We start from the raw sequence: 22,168 nt of genomic DNA on the forward strand, positions 1-22,168 counted from the left end.
TTTGCGGTTTGCAGAAGTGATTGTGGAAGTGCCCAGCTCTGGTATTTGACCATTTGTACTTCAGCCTAACTGCATTTTCACTTATTTCAACTGCTTGTTTTTATAATTCACTTGCAAAATACTGGTATGTTTGTTTGTTACTTTAAAAATCATCAGTGGTGCATTTGTATATTACCTGGCACGAAAATGTGCATAAAACTAGATACTAGTAACAATGTACAGACACAAAGAAGCCAGGCTACCTACTACAGCCTACACTACACACTAACAATACTGTACAGCCATTCCATTACCCAATAAACAGCTTATAATAAAAACAATATCAATTTATAGTTAACAAGATTATAAATGTATGAAACAATAAATACTTGACTTTTTTTTCTTAACCTATGGAAAATAATGTATGCTACAGCTTCAATCTTTTTATTTCATCAGCTTTGAAGTCCGTTCTGGAAAAGCAGAGAAAATTATGGTATTATTTCCTTGAACTAAAATCAGCCTTTATAATACTGCATTTTACTGTTCTGAACTGTTACTTGCTGAAAAAACTGCACAGTTTTCACCCTATTGAACTCCAGGTATAAAAATACCGTACAACACTTTACATGTGTACCCTGTAATTATATCAGTTCAGTACATCACAGATATTGCTACACAGTATAACTGACAACTGTTGGAACAGATACATTTTTACTTATATGTGACAAGCAACATCACCTGGCTAACTTAATATACACTAAAACAAGTCACTCTAGTTGCGGCGCACGACTCTGAGGTTGACATTATCATACCCTGGCAACCCACCATTCAAAAGTGTGTCCAATTTCGTATCATATTATACACAATCATATTTTTATGCATGAATATATTATACACAAATATTATACACGAACAATATATGAATCACATGTCTCATACACTAAATCAGATGCACTTTTGAATGGTAGGTTGCCAAGGCATGATAATAACAACCTCAGAGTTGCGTGCTGTGACTATAATTCCTGATTCCAACCGCATCCATACTAAATTCCTATCTCATGAACCTGCCAACAGTCAGTCCTTGCTTCAGTCAGTCCGTCTAGGATGTGTGGAGACAAAATGCACCTTAAAATGAAGCATTACAAAGTGAGACTTGCTTCTTTTTCATGACCGAGGAAAAAAAAAAAAAAAAAGTCATGAATAACGGAAAAAGGTGTTAATACACCAGCACCTTAATATTGAAACATAAATACATACATACATCATCTAATCTTGTATCACCCCATGAGAGGCGTAGAAGCCCAGGGCTAGGCAAGTTGGTATATGAAATTACTAAGTAATACAGCAGCTAACTACAGTATATCATTAACAAATGACTTGTTTTATTCTTGTTACCACCAAACAACTTTATTCAATTTAGGTTCGACCTCTACAGTACCTGTATTAGTGATGGAGTTAATGTAGACTAACTCTACCATTTCAAAAAGTCTCTCTAAATCTGAGTAAAAGCATCTGGTGGTAGCAATGCTGGAATACAAAATAAAGTATCAGAGTGAAATGGTGTACCCCTTCAACATGGTGACTTTTTACTCTTGCTATCTTCAGGCATTTTTATTCACAGGACAGGTTTTTCAAATGGGAGGGGTTAGATTAGTCCATATTAACTCTTTTGCTTAAAGGAATCTGCCAGAAGCTGAATGAAATCATCTGAAGGTGTCACAAAATAAAAATGTTAGTGGAGTGATGTGGTTAATGTAGAATATGGCTCAAAAAATTAATACTAAAACTTACCTGAGCTGTAGAACTTTCCTCATTTCTGACGGTGTTAGTCTCCAAGTTGTTGTCGTTGAATATTCGGACACCTGAAATATACAAATCCGTATCCAATATGAATATGCTAAAATCAACACATTTGCTTTACATTATTCATTCATTCATTCATCATCCAATCCAGTGTTGCCCCATAAGAAGTGTAGAAGCCCGGGGCTAGGCAGGTTGTCCTGACATTTAAGATGAGAATGACCAGACTCACTCATCCCTGCATGGCATTAGATGAGCAATAAATCCCAACCATCCCTGGGATATTAATCTGCACTGCTTTGTAAGTTTACCAAATATTGTGCATACATGAATAAAGTTTTTCTCAGTCATTAATCCGCGCCGTCCTGGTGACGTGAATTAACGTCCGCACATGATGTGCACTCATGTCCCGGCGACGTGAATTAACATGGCAACATTGCAAGGTCCCTGATTTGCACAATTTTCAATTTTCGCAAGTGATTTTTGGCACGTATACACGGGACACCTGCCTCTATTCCTCTACAAGATGCCAAGCAGGGACAATGCCTTACACCGCATAACCTCTCCCCCCCCCCTGCATGCCATTGTCTCAGCAATTCACCTGTTACCAGTGACCTGGCCAATAAAGACATTCAGGGCCAAAGTGATTCCCCAATCGATGACAATGTGGAGGACAAAGTTTACATAGCATTAGAGGAAGAAACAGTCAGAAATGATGATCAGGTAATGTGGGAAAAAAAAGGTCGTGAATGGTGATGAGTTAGTGAGTGAAACAATGCTTATAATGCCTATATTACTGTTTGAAAACCAATATACTCTTGTACTACATATAAATTCGTCCCAAGTAAATAAATAAATACTGTTTATGAGTGGATAAAATAGTTACCCTCCCACAGAACTCGTTTTCTTTGGTGCCAGCCTGTTAGAAAACCCAGTCAGGTAAGTAAGTACTCATACCTCAATTGAGTATTTTAAACCTCAGGTGAGCGATTTCTCTATGAATTTTCGATGTTTCTCACCAAAAGCAGATATTTGAGCCAAAAAAAAAAAACAAGGTCCAAAAATGTCAGGACTGGGGCGTACCACTGCCCAGAAAACGTCGGGATGGGGCGGGTTAATCATTGAGAGGATTTGCTGATTTCAATACATCTGGATTGTCAGTTGCTGAAGAAGTATACTAAATTTAAAGCTTGAATGACAGGGATCTTCCTAAAGCGAATAAGCAGTGGGAATAATTCAAAAATGAAGTCATACAAGTTTGGTCTCATGTATCAGTGAACTTCAACTTAGACTTTTTAAATTACATATCATCTCTGAGAACCAATAATACAAAAATGCAGTTATACAAGTTTGGTTTCATGTATCTGTGAATTTCAACTTACTTTTTAAATTACATACCATCTCTCAGAACCAATACTTGTAAGCAGGGACGCAAGTGTACAAACATACTGTACATCGTCATAAAATCATTAACCAATGTAAGTAGATGCGTGGTACCTCAGCTAAGTTTTCCAGGTTGAGTAGTGTTGCCATCTGTGTGAGGCGTGTCAGCTGGTCCCTCACACCCCACTCGGACACTTGGGATAGGTAACCCACAATGGCTCGCACTTCTCGGTCCAGGAGGAGCCCACCCAGCTGCAACAATAACACATCAAACTCATCATACTCTTGTTACTCTAACCTGGACAAAAACTGCCATCTCTTTATCTTGAAAATTGAGTTGTATCAACAGCTTAACACTAAAATATGATGCAAGCCATGATGCAGTGCCATGGAAAGAATTACAGCCATTACTCTGTATTTTTCCGCCAACAACCTATGTTAAGTGACATGCAAAAGGTAAAAAATCTAGGCCAAGTTAAGGTAAAAGAATTTATTCCTTCTTTAACTGTTAAACACTTCACTACAGTACAATGAAAAGGGTAATATCTGACTGGCTCAATCTGGTTATGTATTTTTCACTTATTCTTCCTACTTTCACATGATTTTATTCAGTTTTGAGGAGATTTTTTTAAATTGCAAGGGTTAGTCTTAATCAGTTTCTTCAGTACCAGAGCTATGGAAAATAACTGAACAATACTTTCTTGTGGCCTGATTAAAATGAAAAACACATTACCAGACTGATGGACTGAGGCTTCCTATGCACATTAATTGCTTCAAGGATAAGTAACTATTATCATCATCATCTTCATCCAAACCTCTCGTACTACAGTACTTATGGGTAGGTTGAAGCAGGGTTCACAAAGCAAGATAAAAACTTGACAGAAGGAGACCTACCAAAAGTTTGCCCAATTAAATGAGATTGGTACTTGCCCTGTTGAAAGAAGTCTTAAGTACAGCCTTCTCCAACTGCTGTGCCACCTCCGCCACCAATACGGCCACCAGAGCACGGTAGTTGTCCTCGGTCAGCAGTGGCAAGAACGATCCCAGCAATCCATCCACCTGCACCATCAAGCTCTGGCTGAATGGGTCATTGGCCTCGTAGCTTGCAAACTCTTCCTGTCAATACAATACTGTATTAGCCCCTTCAATCCTATGTTGTGTTTCATGCTATTTCATCCTTGTTACCTTCAGACAACATAATTCACATTTAGGAGAGAAATTGGCCTGAAGGGTTTCAGGGAGATTGTTATTAACCCTGTCTCTAAATATGCTCTCTCCAAAACAAACAAATAAACAAAAATCTGGAGGTAGCAAGAAGAAATTTGGAAAAATGCCATCACAATGAAAAAGTTACTTTCTTTTAAAACATTGGTAAATGCAAAAAAACCTCCTTGATTATCAAGACCTGTATATCCAAACTTTCAATAACAGTGAATTAAAGTATCTGAAAACCTGCAACTTAAGGGCAGTTTCCATATTTATACTGATTATTTACTAGAAAGTATTAAGTAAACAAGAATATTACACATTACAGAAATTTACAGTACTAACACTGCTCATGTAATGCCACTCAGGGATGAGTGAGGCTGGTCACTCTCATCTTAAATGTCAGGACCAATTTGCCTAGACCCGGGCTCCTACACTCCTCATGGAGCAATGTAGGATTGGATGATGAATGGATGGATGGACAAACTAACATAGCTCTAACTCCCTCTCCCTGTCTCACATACCCACCTCCTTAATATCATGTGAGGTAGTGTTGAAGGAGTCCACCCAGGGCTTGACTCTTGGTTTCACCGCTGTAGCTCGCAGCTGTGACATCCCAAACTCACTCACCATTGCAAGTTTCCCTGTAGTTGCCTTCAAATCATCTGGCAGATGAAGTTATAAAAAGATATATGCAGCAGATACTGTATGTAGATATCAGCTAGGCCAAAAATCCAGCTAGGTCTGACCATCACATGACGGAACCAACATACAACATGACCGTTAATTACTTTGAACATCTTAGGAATTTTTTATCATGTGCTTCTCTCTAGTGATATCCTACTGGGAGTCAGACATATTGGGACTAACAGAATTTTCAATCCTAAACACTTCCCCCTTTTCCCCGTTTACTACTGGGGTTATGAAGCTGCTTGCACCATACATTGCTGGTGAGAGCAATGGTCATATACTGTAGGTATCTGACTGTAATGTGATAATAACTAAAGTGCATTTGTACTAACATGATGAAGCTTTGTATCCTCTTTCAGCTCAGCTGATGGCTAAGTGTAGTCAGCTCTGAGGACAAACTTGATTAGAACCAGTAACTTAGGTTCATCAAAATTCATGAAACCACAAATTTGTATTCAAGTTAAGGGAATGACCCATTCTGTCAGGTGAAAACAACTGACTACAACTGAATTGCAGATCTTAAACTTTCCTTGCTGAGACTCTATAGTACAGTACTCACTTAAGCAGGAATCCAGTTTTGCCTTTGCAGTTGGACTGAGACCAACCATGGCACTGCTGATATTCTCCTCCAGAGTTGCATGAAGACTTTTGATGTGTCGAATGCTAGTCTCAGTGTTGTTCAGTGCTGTCTGTAAAGCAAATGGCAATAAGTACTCTATATATATTCATATACACCATGTATACCATTTAAAAGAAGGGTGTGTGAACTGAGAGGAGGGCAGTGGAATGACAGGGGACAATGTGACATGGAGACAATTTGTTTGTGGCCACCTCTTATGGGATTAAGGCACCTGGCTTTAGTTAGACAGGTAGACATATGACTGTAATAATCAGTAACCAAGTTTTTCACTCAACCACTGTTTCTTTGACTGTACTTGTTAAATAAAATAAAATAAGGATATATGACATTACAAATTCCATTTCCATTCAGAGATATAATTTCATTCATCGTTCATTCACCATCTAATCCAATGTTGCCCCATGAGGAGTGTAGGAGCCCAGAGCTAGGCAAGCTGGTCCTGACATTTAAGATGAGAGTGACCAGCCTCACTCATCCCTGAGCAGCATTACATGAGCAATATACCCCAACCACCCCTTGGATATAAACGTGCACTGGCTCAATCCAATTGGAGTGCCTTAATTACCCACTAAACCACCAGGTGCCATAATCTGGTTATAAGACTACCACCCAATGTAGTAAATGGATTCCTGGTGTAATGGAAACCATTTGGCTTGTCACTCAGTGTAGAGTCACCTGTTGACAGAAAAAAGAGGAAAGAATGACAGAAGGAGAAGGAAGGAAGAGAGGAAAGGGCAGACACCAAAAAGCAGCACTACATTGAGTGAGTGGATGGTGAGCACCCCCAAAGAGATATATTTGTGTTTTCAACTGTCTGCTTTTACTTTCAGTTATTTTATTTGGGTTTTCAATTATCTGCTTTTATATGAGTACTGGTAATGTTTTGCTACACATTTATAGTAGAAACCAAGTATGTATGGATTATCCAGTGGTAATAATACAGTGGGTCACATACCAGGAACTTCTGTCGGAGAGCATCAGAATCTGTGGTAGTCGAGTTGATTTTACCAGCCTGCAGTGTTGACTGTAGCACAGTATATGCCTGGAATGATGAAAAAAAAAAAAAAAACATTGTACCTATCTATCCACTGTCCAATCCTTTATTTTTTCATCATAAGGGACATTATGGCCTGGGGTTCACAACTTAGTTCTGACATGTAAGGTTAGGATAACTAGAAACAAAACAAAAGTAACACCCAAGCCTTATTACTGTTTTTGGAAGTGTACCATAGGAGACAAAGCTACGACAGTCCAGGTCATTTACCCATAAGACACAAACCTACATCCTTGGCATCATCTACATGCTAGAGAAAACTCTGGTCACCTCTTGGATTTAACCATAAGGCAATAACACACAGTTTATTCCAATCTGAAACCTGTATCACAATGCCACTATGGCAAAGTAATAGCCATCCATCCATCATCCAATCCTATGTTGCTCCATAGACAGCATGGAAGCCCGGGGATAGGCAAGTTGGTCCTGACATTTAAGATGAGAGTGACCAGCCTCACTCATCCCTGAGTGGCATGATGTGAGCAATAAACCCCAACCACTCCTTGGATATAAACCTGCACTGGCTCAATCCAACTGGAGCACCATAATTACTCACTAAACCACCAGGCGCCAAAATTTGGTTATATAGTTACCACCCAGCATAGTAAATGGTTTCCTGGTGTACAGGAAACCATTTGGCTGTCACTCAGTGTAGAGTCACCCATAGGCAGAAGGAAGAGGCAAGAATGAAGGAATGAAAAATGGAAGAGGAAGTGAAAAGTCACCCATAGGCAAAAGAGGAAATAATGAAGGGGAGAAAGACAGAAGAGGAAGGAAGGAAGAGAGGAAAGGGCAGACACCCAAAGCAGCACTGTACTGAGTGGATGGTGAGTGCCCCCACCTACCACAATGCCCCCACTATAAAACAATAAATACTTTCTTATCAATGATTTACAATAGCAATCAAAATATCAAATATCAATCTATTTATCTTATGCCCAATATTAAATCATATTTTTGTCAGGAACAGGAAAGACTTCTACTCACCTTTGCTCATTTGTTTCCCTTGCATTATCCTTCTCCCCCCCTTCCCCCCAAAATATTCACATTAATTTTTTCATCCACACCCTTCATACATCCTTGCTTTAATTTGTTTGGTTCCTATATACCTCTTGCCTTCAAAATCCCTTTTCTTTTTGGCAATGTTCAGTTGCAGTAAATTGTTCTTTTACAATGCCCCAAACCAAATAATGGGGTGATGCAGAACCTACTATGATGCCCCTGTTAACTGGGTGGAGAGACAATTGCAGCAACCATCCAGGGACCAAACCTTCACACTCTTTCCTGCACCTCACTGTGGCAAGGTCCTATCTACTGTAGGAGAACACAGATTCACTGCATGGGATTTTTGTTTGCTGGTGGTTGAGGGGTCTGCTCAGCCAAACAGACTAGGGGCACTCAACAACAACACTGCATCAGAGTGTAGGCTAGAAGGGGTGTAATTTTACTTCAATGGTTCAGAACCCCAGATCAAAGAATTACTGGCAGTTGTACACTAACATAACATGAGATAAGTCTCACCTGATTCAAGTCTATGTAGCCCTGAGCTGGGAAGCCCTTGCGAAGTGTTTGCTTGAATCCTTCCGCCAACTGAGTCTCAATCAGAGTGACAGAATGGTTCAGCATGGCACACACACCATCCACGCTGCTTGATGCTATGGCTCGCCTGGTTGAGACACGACATTTCTGCATGGTTACAGTACGGCACTGCGCACTATCATATGTGTGTGGTTTAGGGATTAATTGCTCCTGTTGTCAAAGTAAAGCTGATCAATTTAAACACCAGAAGTAGTTACTAAATTCTGCAAACTATCTATATATTGCCAGACACCTCAATCCTGTAAGGGGTGGCCACAAACAAATCGCCTCCATGTCGCCCTGTCCAACGCTATTTCACTGCCCTGCTCCCAGCTCACACCCCTCTCTCATATACCTCACCACTCCATCTCCCCAGCTCATCCACAGCCTCTCCCTCCCTCTTCCCCCCCCCCTCCACCTCACTCACATACACTCTCCTCATTTGTCTCTCACTCTCCATCCACTTCACATGGCCAAACCACTTCAATGTACTTCTAATGCTTTCTACCACATCCACATCCACACCACAATGCTCCTTCACTTCCTCACTTGTCAGTCTGTCTCTCCACATAACTCCACATGCTCTTCTCAAATAACTCATTTACCTCCACCAGGAGGAATATTTTACCCCCTGTTTGTTTGTTTGTTTGCTTGTTTGTTTGTCTGTCTGTCTGCTTGACTTTAAGTAGGATCAAAAAGTTATAAACAGATTTTGATGAAATTTTTTGGAGGGATAGGGTTGGTGGTAGGTGGGGGTGCTCACCATCCATTCACTCGATGTAGTGCTGCTTTAGGTGTCTGCCCTTTCCTCTCTTCCTTCCTTCTTCTTCTGTCTTTCCTTCATTCTTTCCAATTCCTTCTCCCTACGGGTGACTTTAAATTCCCTCTTCTTTCTTTCCTTCATCTTTTCCTCTTCCTTCTGACTATGGGTGACTCTACACTGACTGTACACCAGGAAACCATTTACTATACTGGGTAGTACCCATACAAGCAAATTATGTCCCACCTGGTGGTTTAGTGGGCAATTAAGGTGCTCCAGTCAGATTGAGCCTGTGTAGGTTTATATCTAAGGGGTGGTTGGGGTTTACTGCTCACATAATGCAACTCAGGGATAAGTGAGGCTGGTCACTGTCATCTTAAATGTCAGGACCAAACTGCCTAGCACCAGGCTCCTACACTTCTCATGCGGCAACATAGGATCGGATGATGGATGGATGGTTATGGTCCAATGAACAATCGATTTGATTTTGGTTGTGATCCAGATTTCTTTGTTTGTTTGTTCACATCATATGTCCAAAAGTTCTCAATGAAATTTCAATGAAATTTTGTGGAAGGGTGGGCCATAGGCCAAGACACAAATGATTAAATTTGGGGGTGGATCTGGATCCACATCCTAACACACCGTATTTCCAAAGCTTCACAATGAATTTTAATGAAGTTTTGTGGAAGGGTGGGCCATGGGCCAAGAAAGAATTCATTAAACTTGGAGGCGGATCCACATCCGAATCCTGCTGCACAGTATCTCCAAAAGTTCTCAATGAATCTTTTTGGAAGGGTGGGCCATGGGCAAAAAAAGAATTTATTAAATTTTGGGGTGGATCCAGAGCTGGATCCAGCATTGGCAGAGGTTTGCACTCTCTGAGTACCCCTCTAGTTTCCACTGCTCTCATTCTTGATTTGTGTCCTTCCAACAAGATCCAAGTTCCATTTCCATACATTAGGGGTAGTATCTCAACACTGTCATGCAGCAACTTTTTTACTTCCATGCTCACTTCCCTGTTCCTTATCACTATTGTTGTCTGGAATATCTGAGTGTTAAAACTCTCTTGCTTCCACATGCCTTGATCTCTCACAAACACCTGAGAAGTGTTCAAGATCAGTATGACGTTAATGGTTTTTAAATCATCATCATCATCTGGACCTCCTTTCCCACCCTTGGGCAGGGTGAGGAGTAGCAATGTCTAGACAGCCCAAAGTTACCCAATCCAATGGGCCAAGCTTCCATTCACTCATCATTCAAGCCCCCAGCATTCTGGCTCTATCGGATAAGCCAAAAACATTCACACCGTTCTGTAGCTTCTCATAAACATATCCGATAGTCAATGGTTTTAAAAAGTACGGTAATAAAATCAAATTAAAAACAACAACAATTTTAGGCTACCAGCATCACTGGAATTGCCATTTAAACTCCCTTACTTTGGTAACAGACGAGTACAGGGATATTAATGGGACCCTATATTCCACCCAAGTCATGGCAGGAGTAGGATCCAGCAACATGAGGGAAAACATACAGTCCAAAAATATGGGAAAAAGCATGAATCCAGAAGTATGAAACAGAAAGTACGAGTCCTGATAAGAGAAAGAATGAACCCAGGTATGCACTATACAGTATGAAAGAGAAAACATGGTTACAGAAAACTGTCAGTTCAATAAAGAATTACAGAGTACCTTGCAGTTCACGAAAAGTTCACACATTCCACTTGCCTCACACTCTTTTTAACTATATAGAAGGCATCGTCAACCAGGGAGGAAGTGTTTGCGGCATCTTCTATGGTGTCCATGGCGAGGGCCTTGTTGAAGGACTGGTGAAGGTAGAACTGCTCCAACACTGTATAATCCCCTACCACTACTGCCATGTCACACACCAGCTGCCACCGACACATTGAGCTTTCAAATGCACTGATCTCCTTCTCACGCTCCTCTTTGTTAGGGATCGATGCTTCAAAATCAGCCTGGAAAGATTTTATGACATTAGATACCGCCACAGAGTGGATGTATCTGCAGAGAAAAGCGTATGGACATTGTAGTCTGTTGACATTCCTGGCACAAAAATAAATACCAGGTAATTTTCATAAGGAATCAGGCTACTGGTGGTGCTGAAAGATTTGACACACTGTACTTCAATGCCTACAGGACTTAGAATTTCTCATGTTAGCTGAAAATTCCACAAAAACAGCATTTCGTAATACAAGTGATTTAAAATCAGTATCAGCAGAAAAGGCATTGGAATCTCACGAACAAAAGAGTCAACAAAAGATTCATTAACCTAAGGAATGACTGGTTGGTAGGGGTGCTCACCATCCACTCACTTGATGTAGTGTTGTTCTTGGGTGCCTGCCATTTCCTCTCTTCCTTCCTTCTTTCCATCCTTCCCAATCTGTCTTTCTTTCCTTCATTTTTTCCTCTTCCTTCTGTCTATGGGTGACTCTACACTGAGTGACAAGCCAAATGGTTTCTTGTACAACAGGAAACCATTTTCTACACTGAGTGGTAACCATATGGTCAAATTATGGCCCCTGGTGGTTTAGTGGGCAATTAAGGAGCTCCAATCAGATTGAGCTGGTGCAGGTTTTATATCCAATGGGTGGTTGGGGTTTACTGCTCACGTAACGCCACTCATGGATGAGTGGGACTGGTCACTCTCATCTTAAATGTCAGAACCATCTTGCCTAGCCCTGGCCTCCTGTGCTCCTCATGGAGAAACACTGGATTAGATGATGAATGATGATAAAGTTAACCACAGTGAGAGTGGTAATCCTAATAATTTACAAATGTATTGTTAAAAACAAAAACAACAAATAACATTCATTTCCATACAATATGACCCTTGCAAGGTGTAGGGACCTGAGATTACAGTTGTTCAGAAAATTTAAAGATGAGCAACTGATTTGCAATTCGAATGGCATTCCATGATCAAAAAGTCTCCGGGCACATTTACAGGTGTGAAGTGGTGTGAAAAGCAGCTCAACTGATGCTTTAGACTACCAAGTCACCAACAATTGAGGACTTAAATGTCAAAGAACTTACAATGACCCTCCTGCGCAAGAACCTGAGGTACAGCTCAGCACGTGCATTAATGAGCGTCAGTTCACCCAGTAAGGTGTCCAGGTCACGGGGGTCTGGCTCCTCCCCTCTCACCATACCCACCCCAACACTGCCACCACCACTCCTGCATGGCAATATAGCACATTAAAACACCTCACTTACCCATACATCACAATCACCACCACTTCTGCACCACAACACAACACATACCCTGCCACCAACACAACACAACACGCATCCTTTCACAATTCCACCCCATCACTGACACTACCACTCCTGAACCACAACACAGAGAACACATTAGTACAGAAACATATACCCCACATCTGAGTCACACCTGCTTCAGTATTAATAAAAACTGCCTTTGGTCACTTAAGTAACAGACTTTCTAAGCTGAATAAAGCACTTTGCTGGTAACAACAATAAAATAACATACTTCATCATGGTGAAAAGATTGAGATTATTTCTTACAAAAGGTCTTTACTAAAATGGACAAAATCATCCACAGGAAACAAGTTTAACATTACAAAAAGATGCCATTGTAATAAAGGGGTTAGGAGAAGAGAAATATACATACCTGAGAGCTGTGCGAACTGAGGCCACAATGGCATCTAGGCGTCGATGCTTTCTCATCTCTGAGCCGATGCGTGCAGCCTGCCGGTTACACTCCCTCTGCAGCATCTCCACCACCACTGACAGTCTCCCAGGACCTGGCCACAGGATGCCCATTACATATTGCAAATAAAAATGGTTAAATCCCTTAAATTTAATTACGTACATGTATTTTCTTATTTTATTCTTTCTACCACCAGACAGTATTACTCAAGTTAGGAGACACCTCTAGTAGTAATGGAGTTAACAATGGCTATATATTCAAAGATAAATACTGTATACCAGAAATTATCTGAAGGATGCAATAACAGAGTATAAAACACATCACTGGAGTGCAGAGGTGAACTTGACATAACTTGATAAAACTGAGCCATAACCCCAGCTTGAATGCTGATCCATGACTGAGTACTGCAAGGTTGTCAATAACATCAAGTGCCCAATATATGGTAGGTGGGGGCACCCATCATCCACTCACTCAATGTAGAGTGATGCCATATAAGCTCTACACTGAGTGACAAGCCAAATGGTTTCCTGTACCCCGGAAACCATTTACTACGCTGGGTGGTAACCATATAACTGGGGTTTCTGGCAGGGTTAAGTGTCCCCCAGATTCCCCTATCCAAAATCACTTAATCATGGCAGTAGTTTCAGAGGCCTCGGAGGGCCCAATACCTCCCCAGGGCCCCAACCAAGTAGGCACGCTTGTGTGGCCATGTGGAATGTGAGAGATGTGAATGAGAAGAGCAAGAGGGTGGAAGTGGTGAATGTGTTCAAGAGTGCGAGATATGCTGTAATGGCATTGTGTGAAACGAAGATGAAAGGGTGCGAAGTGGAGGAGTGGGAGGATGTGAAATGTATAAGATCGGGAATGAATGGGAGAGGAAGATGTAAGGAAGGAGTTGCTTGGTTGATGAATGAGATATGGCAGAATGGAATGAGAGACTATAAATGTGTCAGCTCGAGGTGTATGTATGTCAACTTCAAGTTTGAGAAGGTGAAAGTGGCAGCGATTGCAGCATATGCACCGTATGAGGACAGGAGTGAGAGAGAGAAAGACAGGTTTTGGGATGAGCTGGGTGAAGTAGTGGGAGAAATGCCCGAGAGCTATAAAGTGATCGTGATCGGGGATATGAACGGAAGAGTAGGCACTGGTCCTGAGGATGACATAATGGATTGTTATGGAGTACCAGGAGAAAATTATAATGGGAATCAGCTAAAGGATATGTATCAGGAGAGGTCATTGTGCATTTGTAATTCATATTTCAAACACAAAGATGCACATATCTATACATGGTATAGAGGAAACGGGGATCATGTTGAAAGAAGCCTGACTGATTACGTGCTTGTAGAGAGGTTGATGATGGGATTGGTTGCTGATACGAGAGCTGTGAAAGGACGATGTGGAGGTCTGTCAGATCATATGCTTGTGGTAGGCAAGATCAAGCTGAGAGGAGTGAGTTGGATCAAGAGAAAGAGGAGCAGTCAGGGAGAAAGACTGAAAGTTGAGAAGCTAAGGATTAAATAAATGGCAGATGATCACAGGACCAAAGTAGAGGACGAGTTAAAATCAGTGAACTGGAATGAACTGGATCTGGACAGCCTGTGGAAAGCAAATAGGGATTGCTTAGTTACGAATGCTAAAGTGGTGTGTGGTGTGGCAAGAGTATCAACAAAAAAGAAGGGTACGGCATGGCGGGATGAGAAGGTTAAGAAAGCGGTGGAGGGAGAGTGGAAGAAGTGGCTAAAGTGGTTACAGGATAGGAGATCAGTTGAAATAAGAACTAAGTATATCGAGAGCAAGAAGCACGTAAAGAGACTAGTGAAGAGGAAAAAGAAGGAGGTAAATGATGATCTGGGAAGAAAAATGAATGCAAACTACTCTGAAAATAGGAAGTTATTCTGGAAAAAGGTGCAGAAATGTAGAAGTGAATGCGGAAAGAAATGTGATGGTGTGAAGGATGCAGGTGGTACGTTACTAACTCATGGAGATGAAGTAAGGACCAGATGGAATGAATATTTTGAAAGCCTGATGAATGGGAATAGAGACAGCAGAGCGGCTGTAAACATGATTAGTTTTGGGGGTGTGCAGAGAAGGAATGTAGTGCCAGGAGACGTGACACTCACACAGGTAAGGAGCGCTGTGAAACGGCTGAAAAATGGGAAAGCAGCTGGGGTTGATGAGGTGTATGCAGAGATGCATAAGTGTAGTGGAAAGAGTGGAATGAGGTGCTTGTTGGAGATATGCAAGAAGGCATGGATGAGCAAAACTGTGCCTACAGAATGGAAAAAGGCTGTGACTGTACCCCAGTACAAGAATAAAGGTGAGCGAAGTGAGTGCAAGAATTATCGTGGCATAAGTTTACTGAGTGTGGTAGGGAAGGTATATGGAAGGATAATTATAGAGAAAGTAAGAAAGATATCAGAAGTCCTAGTGAGTGATGAACAGGGTGGCTTTAGGAGTGGTAGAGAATGTGTGGATCAAGTATTTGCAGTGAGACAGACAGCAGAGAAAGCTTGTGAGAAGGACCATAAGGTGTTTATGGCATTCATGGATCTGGAAAAAGCATACGACAACGTAGACAGAGAGGGATTGTGGAAAGTTTTGTGCATGTATGGTGTAGATGGTAAGCTGCTGGGTGCTGTCAAGAGTTTTTATGATGGTAGCGAAGCATGTGTAAGGGTTAATGGGCATCTAAGTGAATAGTTCACAATCAGTGTGGGCGTGCAACAAGGCTGTGTGATGTCTCCATGGTTGTTCAATATATATATGGATGGAGTGATGAGAGAAGTAAAAACACGAGTAATGGAGAGAGGGATGGCATTGGTAGTGGATGGTGATGGATGGAATATCTCAAATTTGTTGCATGCTGATGATGCAGTACTGCTTGCAAGTACCAGACAAGAACTTGGTAGGCTAGTGCAGAGTTTTGCCGATGACTGTGAATGTTGTGCCTTGATAGTAAATGCAGGGAAGAGTAAAGTGATGGTTACTGAGAGAGAAGGTGACTCCCAGTGTGATGTCACAGCGAATGGAGTGAGACTGGAATTGGTGAGAGCGTTCAAATACTTGGGTACAGTGATAGAAAAGAGAGGAAAATGTGCAAAAGAAGTTGAAAGAAGAGTGACACAAGGAAGAAAAGTAGCAGATGCAATGAAGGCCTTGATAAGAAACAGAAGATTGAGTGTTGCAGCTGCATGAGGCTTACATGAGGGAGTGTTAGTGCCAACTTTAACATATGGGTGTGAGACTATGGTGTGGCATGAAAATGAAAAGTCGAGAGTAAGAGCAGTGGAGATGTGAAAGGTGTGGGGTGAGGAAGTCGGTGAACACCAGAATCGAAGAGAGTGTCCTGAGATGGTATTGTCATGTGGAATGCATGGATAACAACAGAGTGGTGAAAAAGGTATACCTGAGTGATTCTGAAGGAGGGAGGAGGCGAGGTAGGCCAAGGAGAAGGTGGAGAGATATGGTGGATGAGTGTTTGAGGAAGAGAGGTTTGGAAGTCAGTGAGGCTAGGGAACTGACAAGAGATTGAGCTGGCTGGATGAAAGTTGTGAGGAGAAGTGCATGATCAGGAACTTTGGCACCCCTTGTGAGCATGGCAGCGTCCAGACTGACTCAATCAGATACGTTTGTGTGAAACTGCAGAATGTGGTGAATGTTTTTGGTGTATCTGGTAGAGCCAGGATTCCAGGGGCTTGAATGATGAGTGGATGGAATTGTGGCCTATTTGGATTGGGCAAGTTTGTGCTGTCTGGACATTGTTACTCCTCACCCTGCCCTTGGGTGGGAAAGGAGGTCCGGATGATGATGATGATATAATGAAATAAAACAGTTAAGAACCCTAGTATTATCTTTCCTGCAGTAATATCAACTCATCAGATGGAAAAAAGGTGGGGTACTTTTCTAATGAAACTTATAACAGACAATTGAATAACAAAGTGCCTTACCATAATATGTCTCAATGATGGGCTGGCGCACTTCAATGGTCCTTGCAATGCCCTCAAACAGCAGTGTGAAGGTGTCAGCCCAGATAACGTGTGCACGTTTCTCTCGTGGGCCAAGTGCCTGAGCTGATGCCAGATTCTGTGCAGTTGTTTCTTGGATCTGCAATGTACAAAATGGTATATTTTACAAACTTACTCCTTCAGTATGAAGGGTATTCCTAAGTTTAATAAAATCACCTGGTGATTCAAAAACACCAGTAGAGTAAATTAATAAAAAAAGATTATTTGCAGTAAAAAGCTTGTAGTGTTTTTAGCCCCTTCAGTATGAAGACTCTCCCACACTGAGCAAAAATATCTTGAGACATCACTGGGGATGGTAGGTGGGGGCGCTCACCATCCCCTCACTCGATGCAGTGCTGCTCTCAGGTGTCTACCCTTTCCTCTCCCCCATCCTACTTTCCTTCCATCCTCTTCTGTCTTTCTTTCTTCATTCTTTCCTCGTCCTTCTGCCTAAGGTTGACTTTACACTCCCTCTTCTCTTTTTCATTCCTTCTTTCCTCTTCCTTCTGCCTGTGGTTGACCCTACACTGAGTGACGAGCCAAATGGTTTCCTTACACCAGGAAACCATTTACTATGCTGAGTGGTAACCATATAACCAAATTTTGGCACCTGGTGATTTAGTGAGTAATTATGGTGCTCCAATTGGATTGAGCCAGTGAAGGTTTAAATCCAAGAGGTGGATGGGGTTTATTGCTCATGTAATGCCACTCAGGGATGAGTGAGGCTGGTCAGTCTCATCTTAATGTCAGGACCAACTTGCCTAGCCCTGGGCTCCTACGCTCCTCATGAGGCAGCGTAGGATTCAATGATGAATGAACGATGAATGAATGAATGATCACTGGTTGGTAAAATTAGATAAAGAAGAGCAAAAGTATGTGACAGTGAATGTGGGCGAGAGTAAAGCCATAGTATCTGAGGATACATAATGAGTGAAGGATAAACAGGTTCTGAGGTACTAAGAAACAGGTTCATGGTGATGACAATGTTGGTGATGACTCACTTTTGCACAAAGGTACGTGGTAAATTTCTTGAGGCCTTCATCATGTTTATTCAGCAGAGGAAATAGCTTAAAGAACCTGTCAACACTGGCCATGTCCTCCTTCTTGACAGCCTCATCAAACTTGTGAGTGATCAGGGAACTCAATTCCTTCTCTGCCTGCCGCAGTCGGTCAAACCAGGTCTCAACACTCTCGGCTGTTGAGGGTGATGATGATTACATGTAGTTTCATGAAATGGTATATGAAAATCTTACACATCAGCTTAGAGTAACTGGGAATCAAAATACATCACTATTCAGTTTCAAAAGATACCCGGTACATAAAAATCTTATTAGTTTACAATATCATGAGAGTCTAACTACAGACACTCACCTCAATTCTTTCATTTTAATGAGCTGCAGGAAATGATCTGGCTTATTACTCATTCCACACTCAGCTGAAGAAAGCACTATATCAAGTGAGTGGATTCTGATCACCACCACTTAAAATCAAGATATTTATTGTAAAAGAATAAGACAAAAAGTGAAGTGTAGTAGGTAAAAATGAACAATGATGAGAAAGCTTGCAACATGCACCTTTACTAGCAGAGTCGGTCGTGTGGAGTAGGAGAGTCTCATCCATCGCCAGGAAGCGGTGGATGTGAGCTGCTGCTGTTTCGTAGTCTGTCATAACAATGTTCAATTATTACCCCCTTCATATGTGCCATTTCAGTCCAAGCAGACAATGTACTAATCTCTTTCTACTGTATCACAGACTCAAGGAAGGGACATCACAAAACTAACTACATGTCAGTTTTGTCATACAAAAATATGCTTGTGAGGAAATTGTATTTTTGTGAGCAGAGCCCCTGACCTTCTTGTGCTAGTGCTGTGGCAACACCTCCACTGCAGCCCTCAAGGTCCAGCAAATCTCCCACTCTTGCCTGTGTCTCTACCACACGACTCTGTACCACAATACATACCAATACCAGTTACTGGAATATATATTTTGTTAAAAAAAAAACAAAAAAAAAAAACACTCACAATGATACATCTTGGAAACTACTTATACACTAAACACTGCTAAAATAATATCATCACATAGGTAGTGAAGCTTACAATTTGGAATCAAAGGTTTGCGAGCAAAGTTGATTCAACAGTTTTCTACCAACGGTACCTTAGACAGATGAAGCTGTGGCACTTTAACCAAGACACTATTGACCAAGTGGTGAGTGGGTAAGATAATATTAAGCACAGGGTCAGTTCATTAAACTGTACTCTCTTCACTTTAACAGGGGAAAAAAAAAAAATTGCCATCTGTCCATCTTGATATACTCTCTTACTTTGACTGGGTAAAAAATTGCCATCTGTAGATCTTGATATATTCTTCACTTTAACTGGGCAAAGACATTGCCATCTGTCCATCTTGATATTAAGTCTAGAATATGACACTCATCACAAAGAACTACTCTCTTCACTTAAACTAGGCAAAAAAAATTGCCACCTGTCCATCTTGATATGAGGTGCTCCGAGCCAGAGGGGCGACCGTGCATTTTGCTTACCCGGTATTTGCTTTGACATCTAATTGCCAAACTACAATATACTGTACTTTAAACATGTCATGTTTACCACCATTTTATTCGTCTTGGCTGGTGCTTTCAAGCTAAACAATAAAATGCATATAAGTATAATTTTACCATCGTATAATTAGCCATGTCAAAGTTTAACAACTAATTACCGAAAATAAGCAAAATGCACGGTCGCCCCTCTGGCTTGGAGCGCCTAATATCAAGTTTAGAATATAACACTATTCACAAAGAACTGTTAAAAAATGGAAGAGCCATACCACTGTTTTTTTCTGCCAATGAACTATGTGAAATAAACTGCAAAAAGACAAAAATCTCGGTCAACTGATGGTGACAGGCCTATACCTACCTTAGCCAGATCAAGTTGTCGAACTTTAGCAGAGACATTATTGGCCAAGTGGTGAGTGAAAGAGATAGTGTTGTGCAGCTGGCGTGCATCTGCCTGTACTAGCTGCAGGGTTGGTGCCAGGCGTGCCAGCTGAGAAAGTCGGGCTTCCAGCTGGTGCCGATTACCCACACTGCACTCCAGTCGGGCACCCACAACCACCTAAACAATATATACAAGTCAGCACCATGGGAACACTGAATTATACTCCGTTCACTTTATCTACACATATAACTGATGTTCTTCCATCTTGAATGCTGTGCTCAAACAAGAGATTAACACTAGAATATGATGTTACTGCAGTCATACAAATGTGCTATGGAAATGAAGCAGTGCCACAGTTCTGTCTATTTTTCTACAGCAGTACTGGAAATAAGATGAACTACTGGAAATTATCAACATCCTGAATCCAAGCAAAGTTTCTAAAGTTTTTTATTCAGTTTTCAACCCCTCCACTTCAAAAATTCTGTCCTAGGCAATGTAAAGTTGTCGGGAGACCGCAAGAATACAATGAAAAAGATATTTCCAGGCTCAACTGATTAAGAATAGTTGCCTGGCCATACTGTACAAACCAGATCTGACAAGACTGAACTTACCCATGAAATCCACCTACTTCTTTCTTCCTATCTTGAACTGGGGACAATGGTTTTTTTTTTTTTTTTTTTTATGTGTCCGACTCTGGGCAAAGGCTTCAGGGCCTATATCTTGGGGGCAGTAGCCTATCCCAAGGCCCAGTAGTCCTCCTACACCTCCACATGTCACCACTTCGGCGCTAACACCCACCGTCCATATTGAATACATGCTAGGGCTGTCTCATACAGGACTGGTGTATTGGTATTAGCGGGGGTATTTTTACGACATGTCGGCGGGTCATCTGGTAGATCAGGAAAGTCTGCTTTTAATGAAATTCAAATCCTTAAACTGTTCCCTGCCCCAGCCGGGATTCGAACCTGGGTCCATCAGGACTGCAGGCCGCCTCTCTACCGATTCAGCCACCGCCTCCTGCTAAGTTTAGGACTGAAGTACTGTACTGTATATGGCTTTCACACTTGGGTTATGTCAGGTCATGCAAGGATTCATTTGCTTGGTATCCATTAATAAGGCTGCACAACTAAACTTCATAATGACCCTGATCTAATACCGGTATACAGTATACACTTTGTTTTCCGTAATTCATCTTTCCAATTCTCATCTTACTCTCACAGACAACTCACATCCCTTGACAGGAGCTGCCTAGCGTGGGCCAACCAACCTAGCGCAGTTATGACTGTTTCTAATGGTATAATATTATAAAACCGCAATACCAGTATATTAAATTCTCTTTATCAGATATCTCAAACCGATCAAACCTTATTTCCATAGATCATAACTCAGTCCGAAAAATTCTTGACGTCATACTGGAAGGCTGGAATAAATAAATCTCACTCTAACAGCAATAATACAAACCAAGAGAAGAGACTGTCGTAAGACCATAATACTACAAGGAAAATGAACTGAACATTTACAAACTATTCAAGCTGTTGTATATAATCATTAAACATTGCTCACCTCCTCCTCACATAATTTGTCGTATGCTGACTTTATATCTGTCAAAGATGTCAGCTTCATAGGATCAATACGTTCTGGCCCTTCCATGCTTTTTGCTAGTTGTCTTCCGTTGTGATGACCAAAAACTAGACGGCACATCCACACAGCAGGTGTATTGTTTTGGTGCTGGAAGTATACAAAACTTAGTGTTGATTAGTCCGATCTAGAGTAATTAAATATTCTATTTCTGACTCTGAGCTTACTTTACACTTGACAGTCAATTTCTTGAGGCTCAGCAGCTCTCCAATATGCCATATGCCTCCACACTACATTAATACTGAACATCCAAACTGACTATATGCTACAGCTGTTATCTTCAGGACTGAAGTACCAGTATTATGGCAGCACATGTGATATTATGACTTGCCAGTGGGTCTGGTCGAAGATTGGTAAAGTCTATTATTTAAAAAAATTTGAATCATCAACCTGCTCCCTGCCCCAGCCTGGAATTGCACTCTCATCTTTATGGATAACAGACTACTTCAACAATTTCATTATCGCTGCTTATACAGTACACAACGCCTACAGAAACCACAGACATATATCTCATGCCTGAAAGGGCACCATTAACCAGTCAGGGAGGGGGTACCGAAAGTAAGAGATAAGGGGGCTCAAGCCGTGAGACTGTTTATCACGGTTCTGAGATCCATAACTTAGGTCTTGGAGTTTGTGGTGGGTTCTTCACTTAACATTCTGGGACACAAGGCCACAACATCATCCAGGTTGCCACAGTTACCTCCCCTATGTGTTACCCTATAAACCCCCCACTGGCTATTTCATAACAAATGGTAAAGTCCCCAGAATGGATGACGATACTCACCACACAAGACCTCTCTAAAATACAAGACCTGTCATAGC

General features: G+C 41.4%; 1 protein-coding gene across 1 annotated transcript; it reads right to left on the reverse strand.

Moving 5' to 3' along the window:
- Positions 1-331: 331 nt before the first annotated feature.
- Cog4 (conserved oligomeric Golgi complex subunit 4) lies at positions 332-22,158 on the reverse strand. The gene is made up of 18 exons (XM_080273720.1): positions 22,131-22,158; positions 21,272-21,436; positions 19,688-19,885; positions 18,627-18,717; positions 18,350-18,436; positions 17,777-17,970; positions 16,719-16,875; positions 12,733-12,865; positions 12,138-12,279; positions 10,815-11,062; positions 8,274-8,418; positions 6,654-6,740; positions 5,618-5,747; positions 4,897-5,033; positions 4,093-4,278; positions 3,277-3,414; positions 1,771-1,841; positions 332-449 (listed from the first exon to the last, which is right to left on the reverse strand). The coding sequence occupies exons 2-18, from the start codon at positions 21,407-21,409 to the stop codon at positions 407-409; spliced, it is 2,325 nt and encodes a 774-aa protein (XP_080129846.1). The 5' UTR covers positions 21,410-21,436; positions 22,131-22,158; the 3' UTR covers positions 332-406.
- Between the last annotated feature and the right edge of the window lie 10 nt (positions 22,159-22,168).

This window comes from Coenobita brevimanus, chromosome 55 (genome assembly GCF_032717465.1).
Source record: "Coenobita brevimanus isolate Jiangsu-jjx chromosome 55, ASM3271746v2, whole genome shotgun sequence".
Taxonomy (NCBI): Eukaryota; Metazoa; Arthropoda; class Malacostraca; order Decapoda; family Coenobitidae; genus Coenobita; species Coenobita brevimanus.

Coding starts and splice junctions, on each gene's coding strand:
- Cog4 (XM_080273720.1), bottom strand. CDS start 21,409: ATGTGCCGTCTAGTTTTTGGTCATCACAACGGAAGACAACTAGCAAAA. Junction 12,280..12,732: donor TCAGTTCGCACAGCTCTCAG/GTATGTATATTT, acceptor ATTGCCATGCAG/GAGTGGTGGTGGCAGTGTTG. Junction 3,415..4,092: donor TTAAGACTTCTTTCAACAGG/GCAAGTACCAAT, acceptor TTATTGTTGCAG/CTGGGTGGGCTCCTCCTGGA.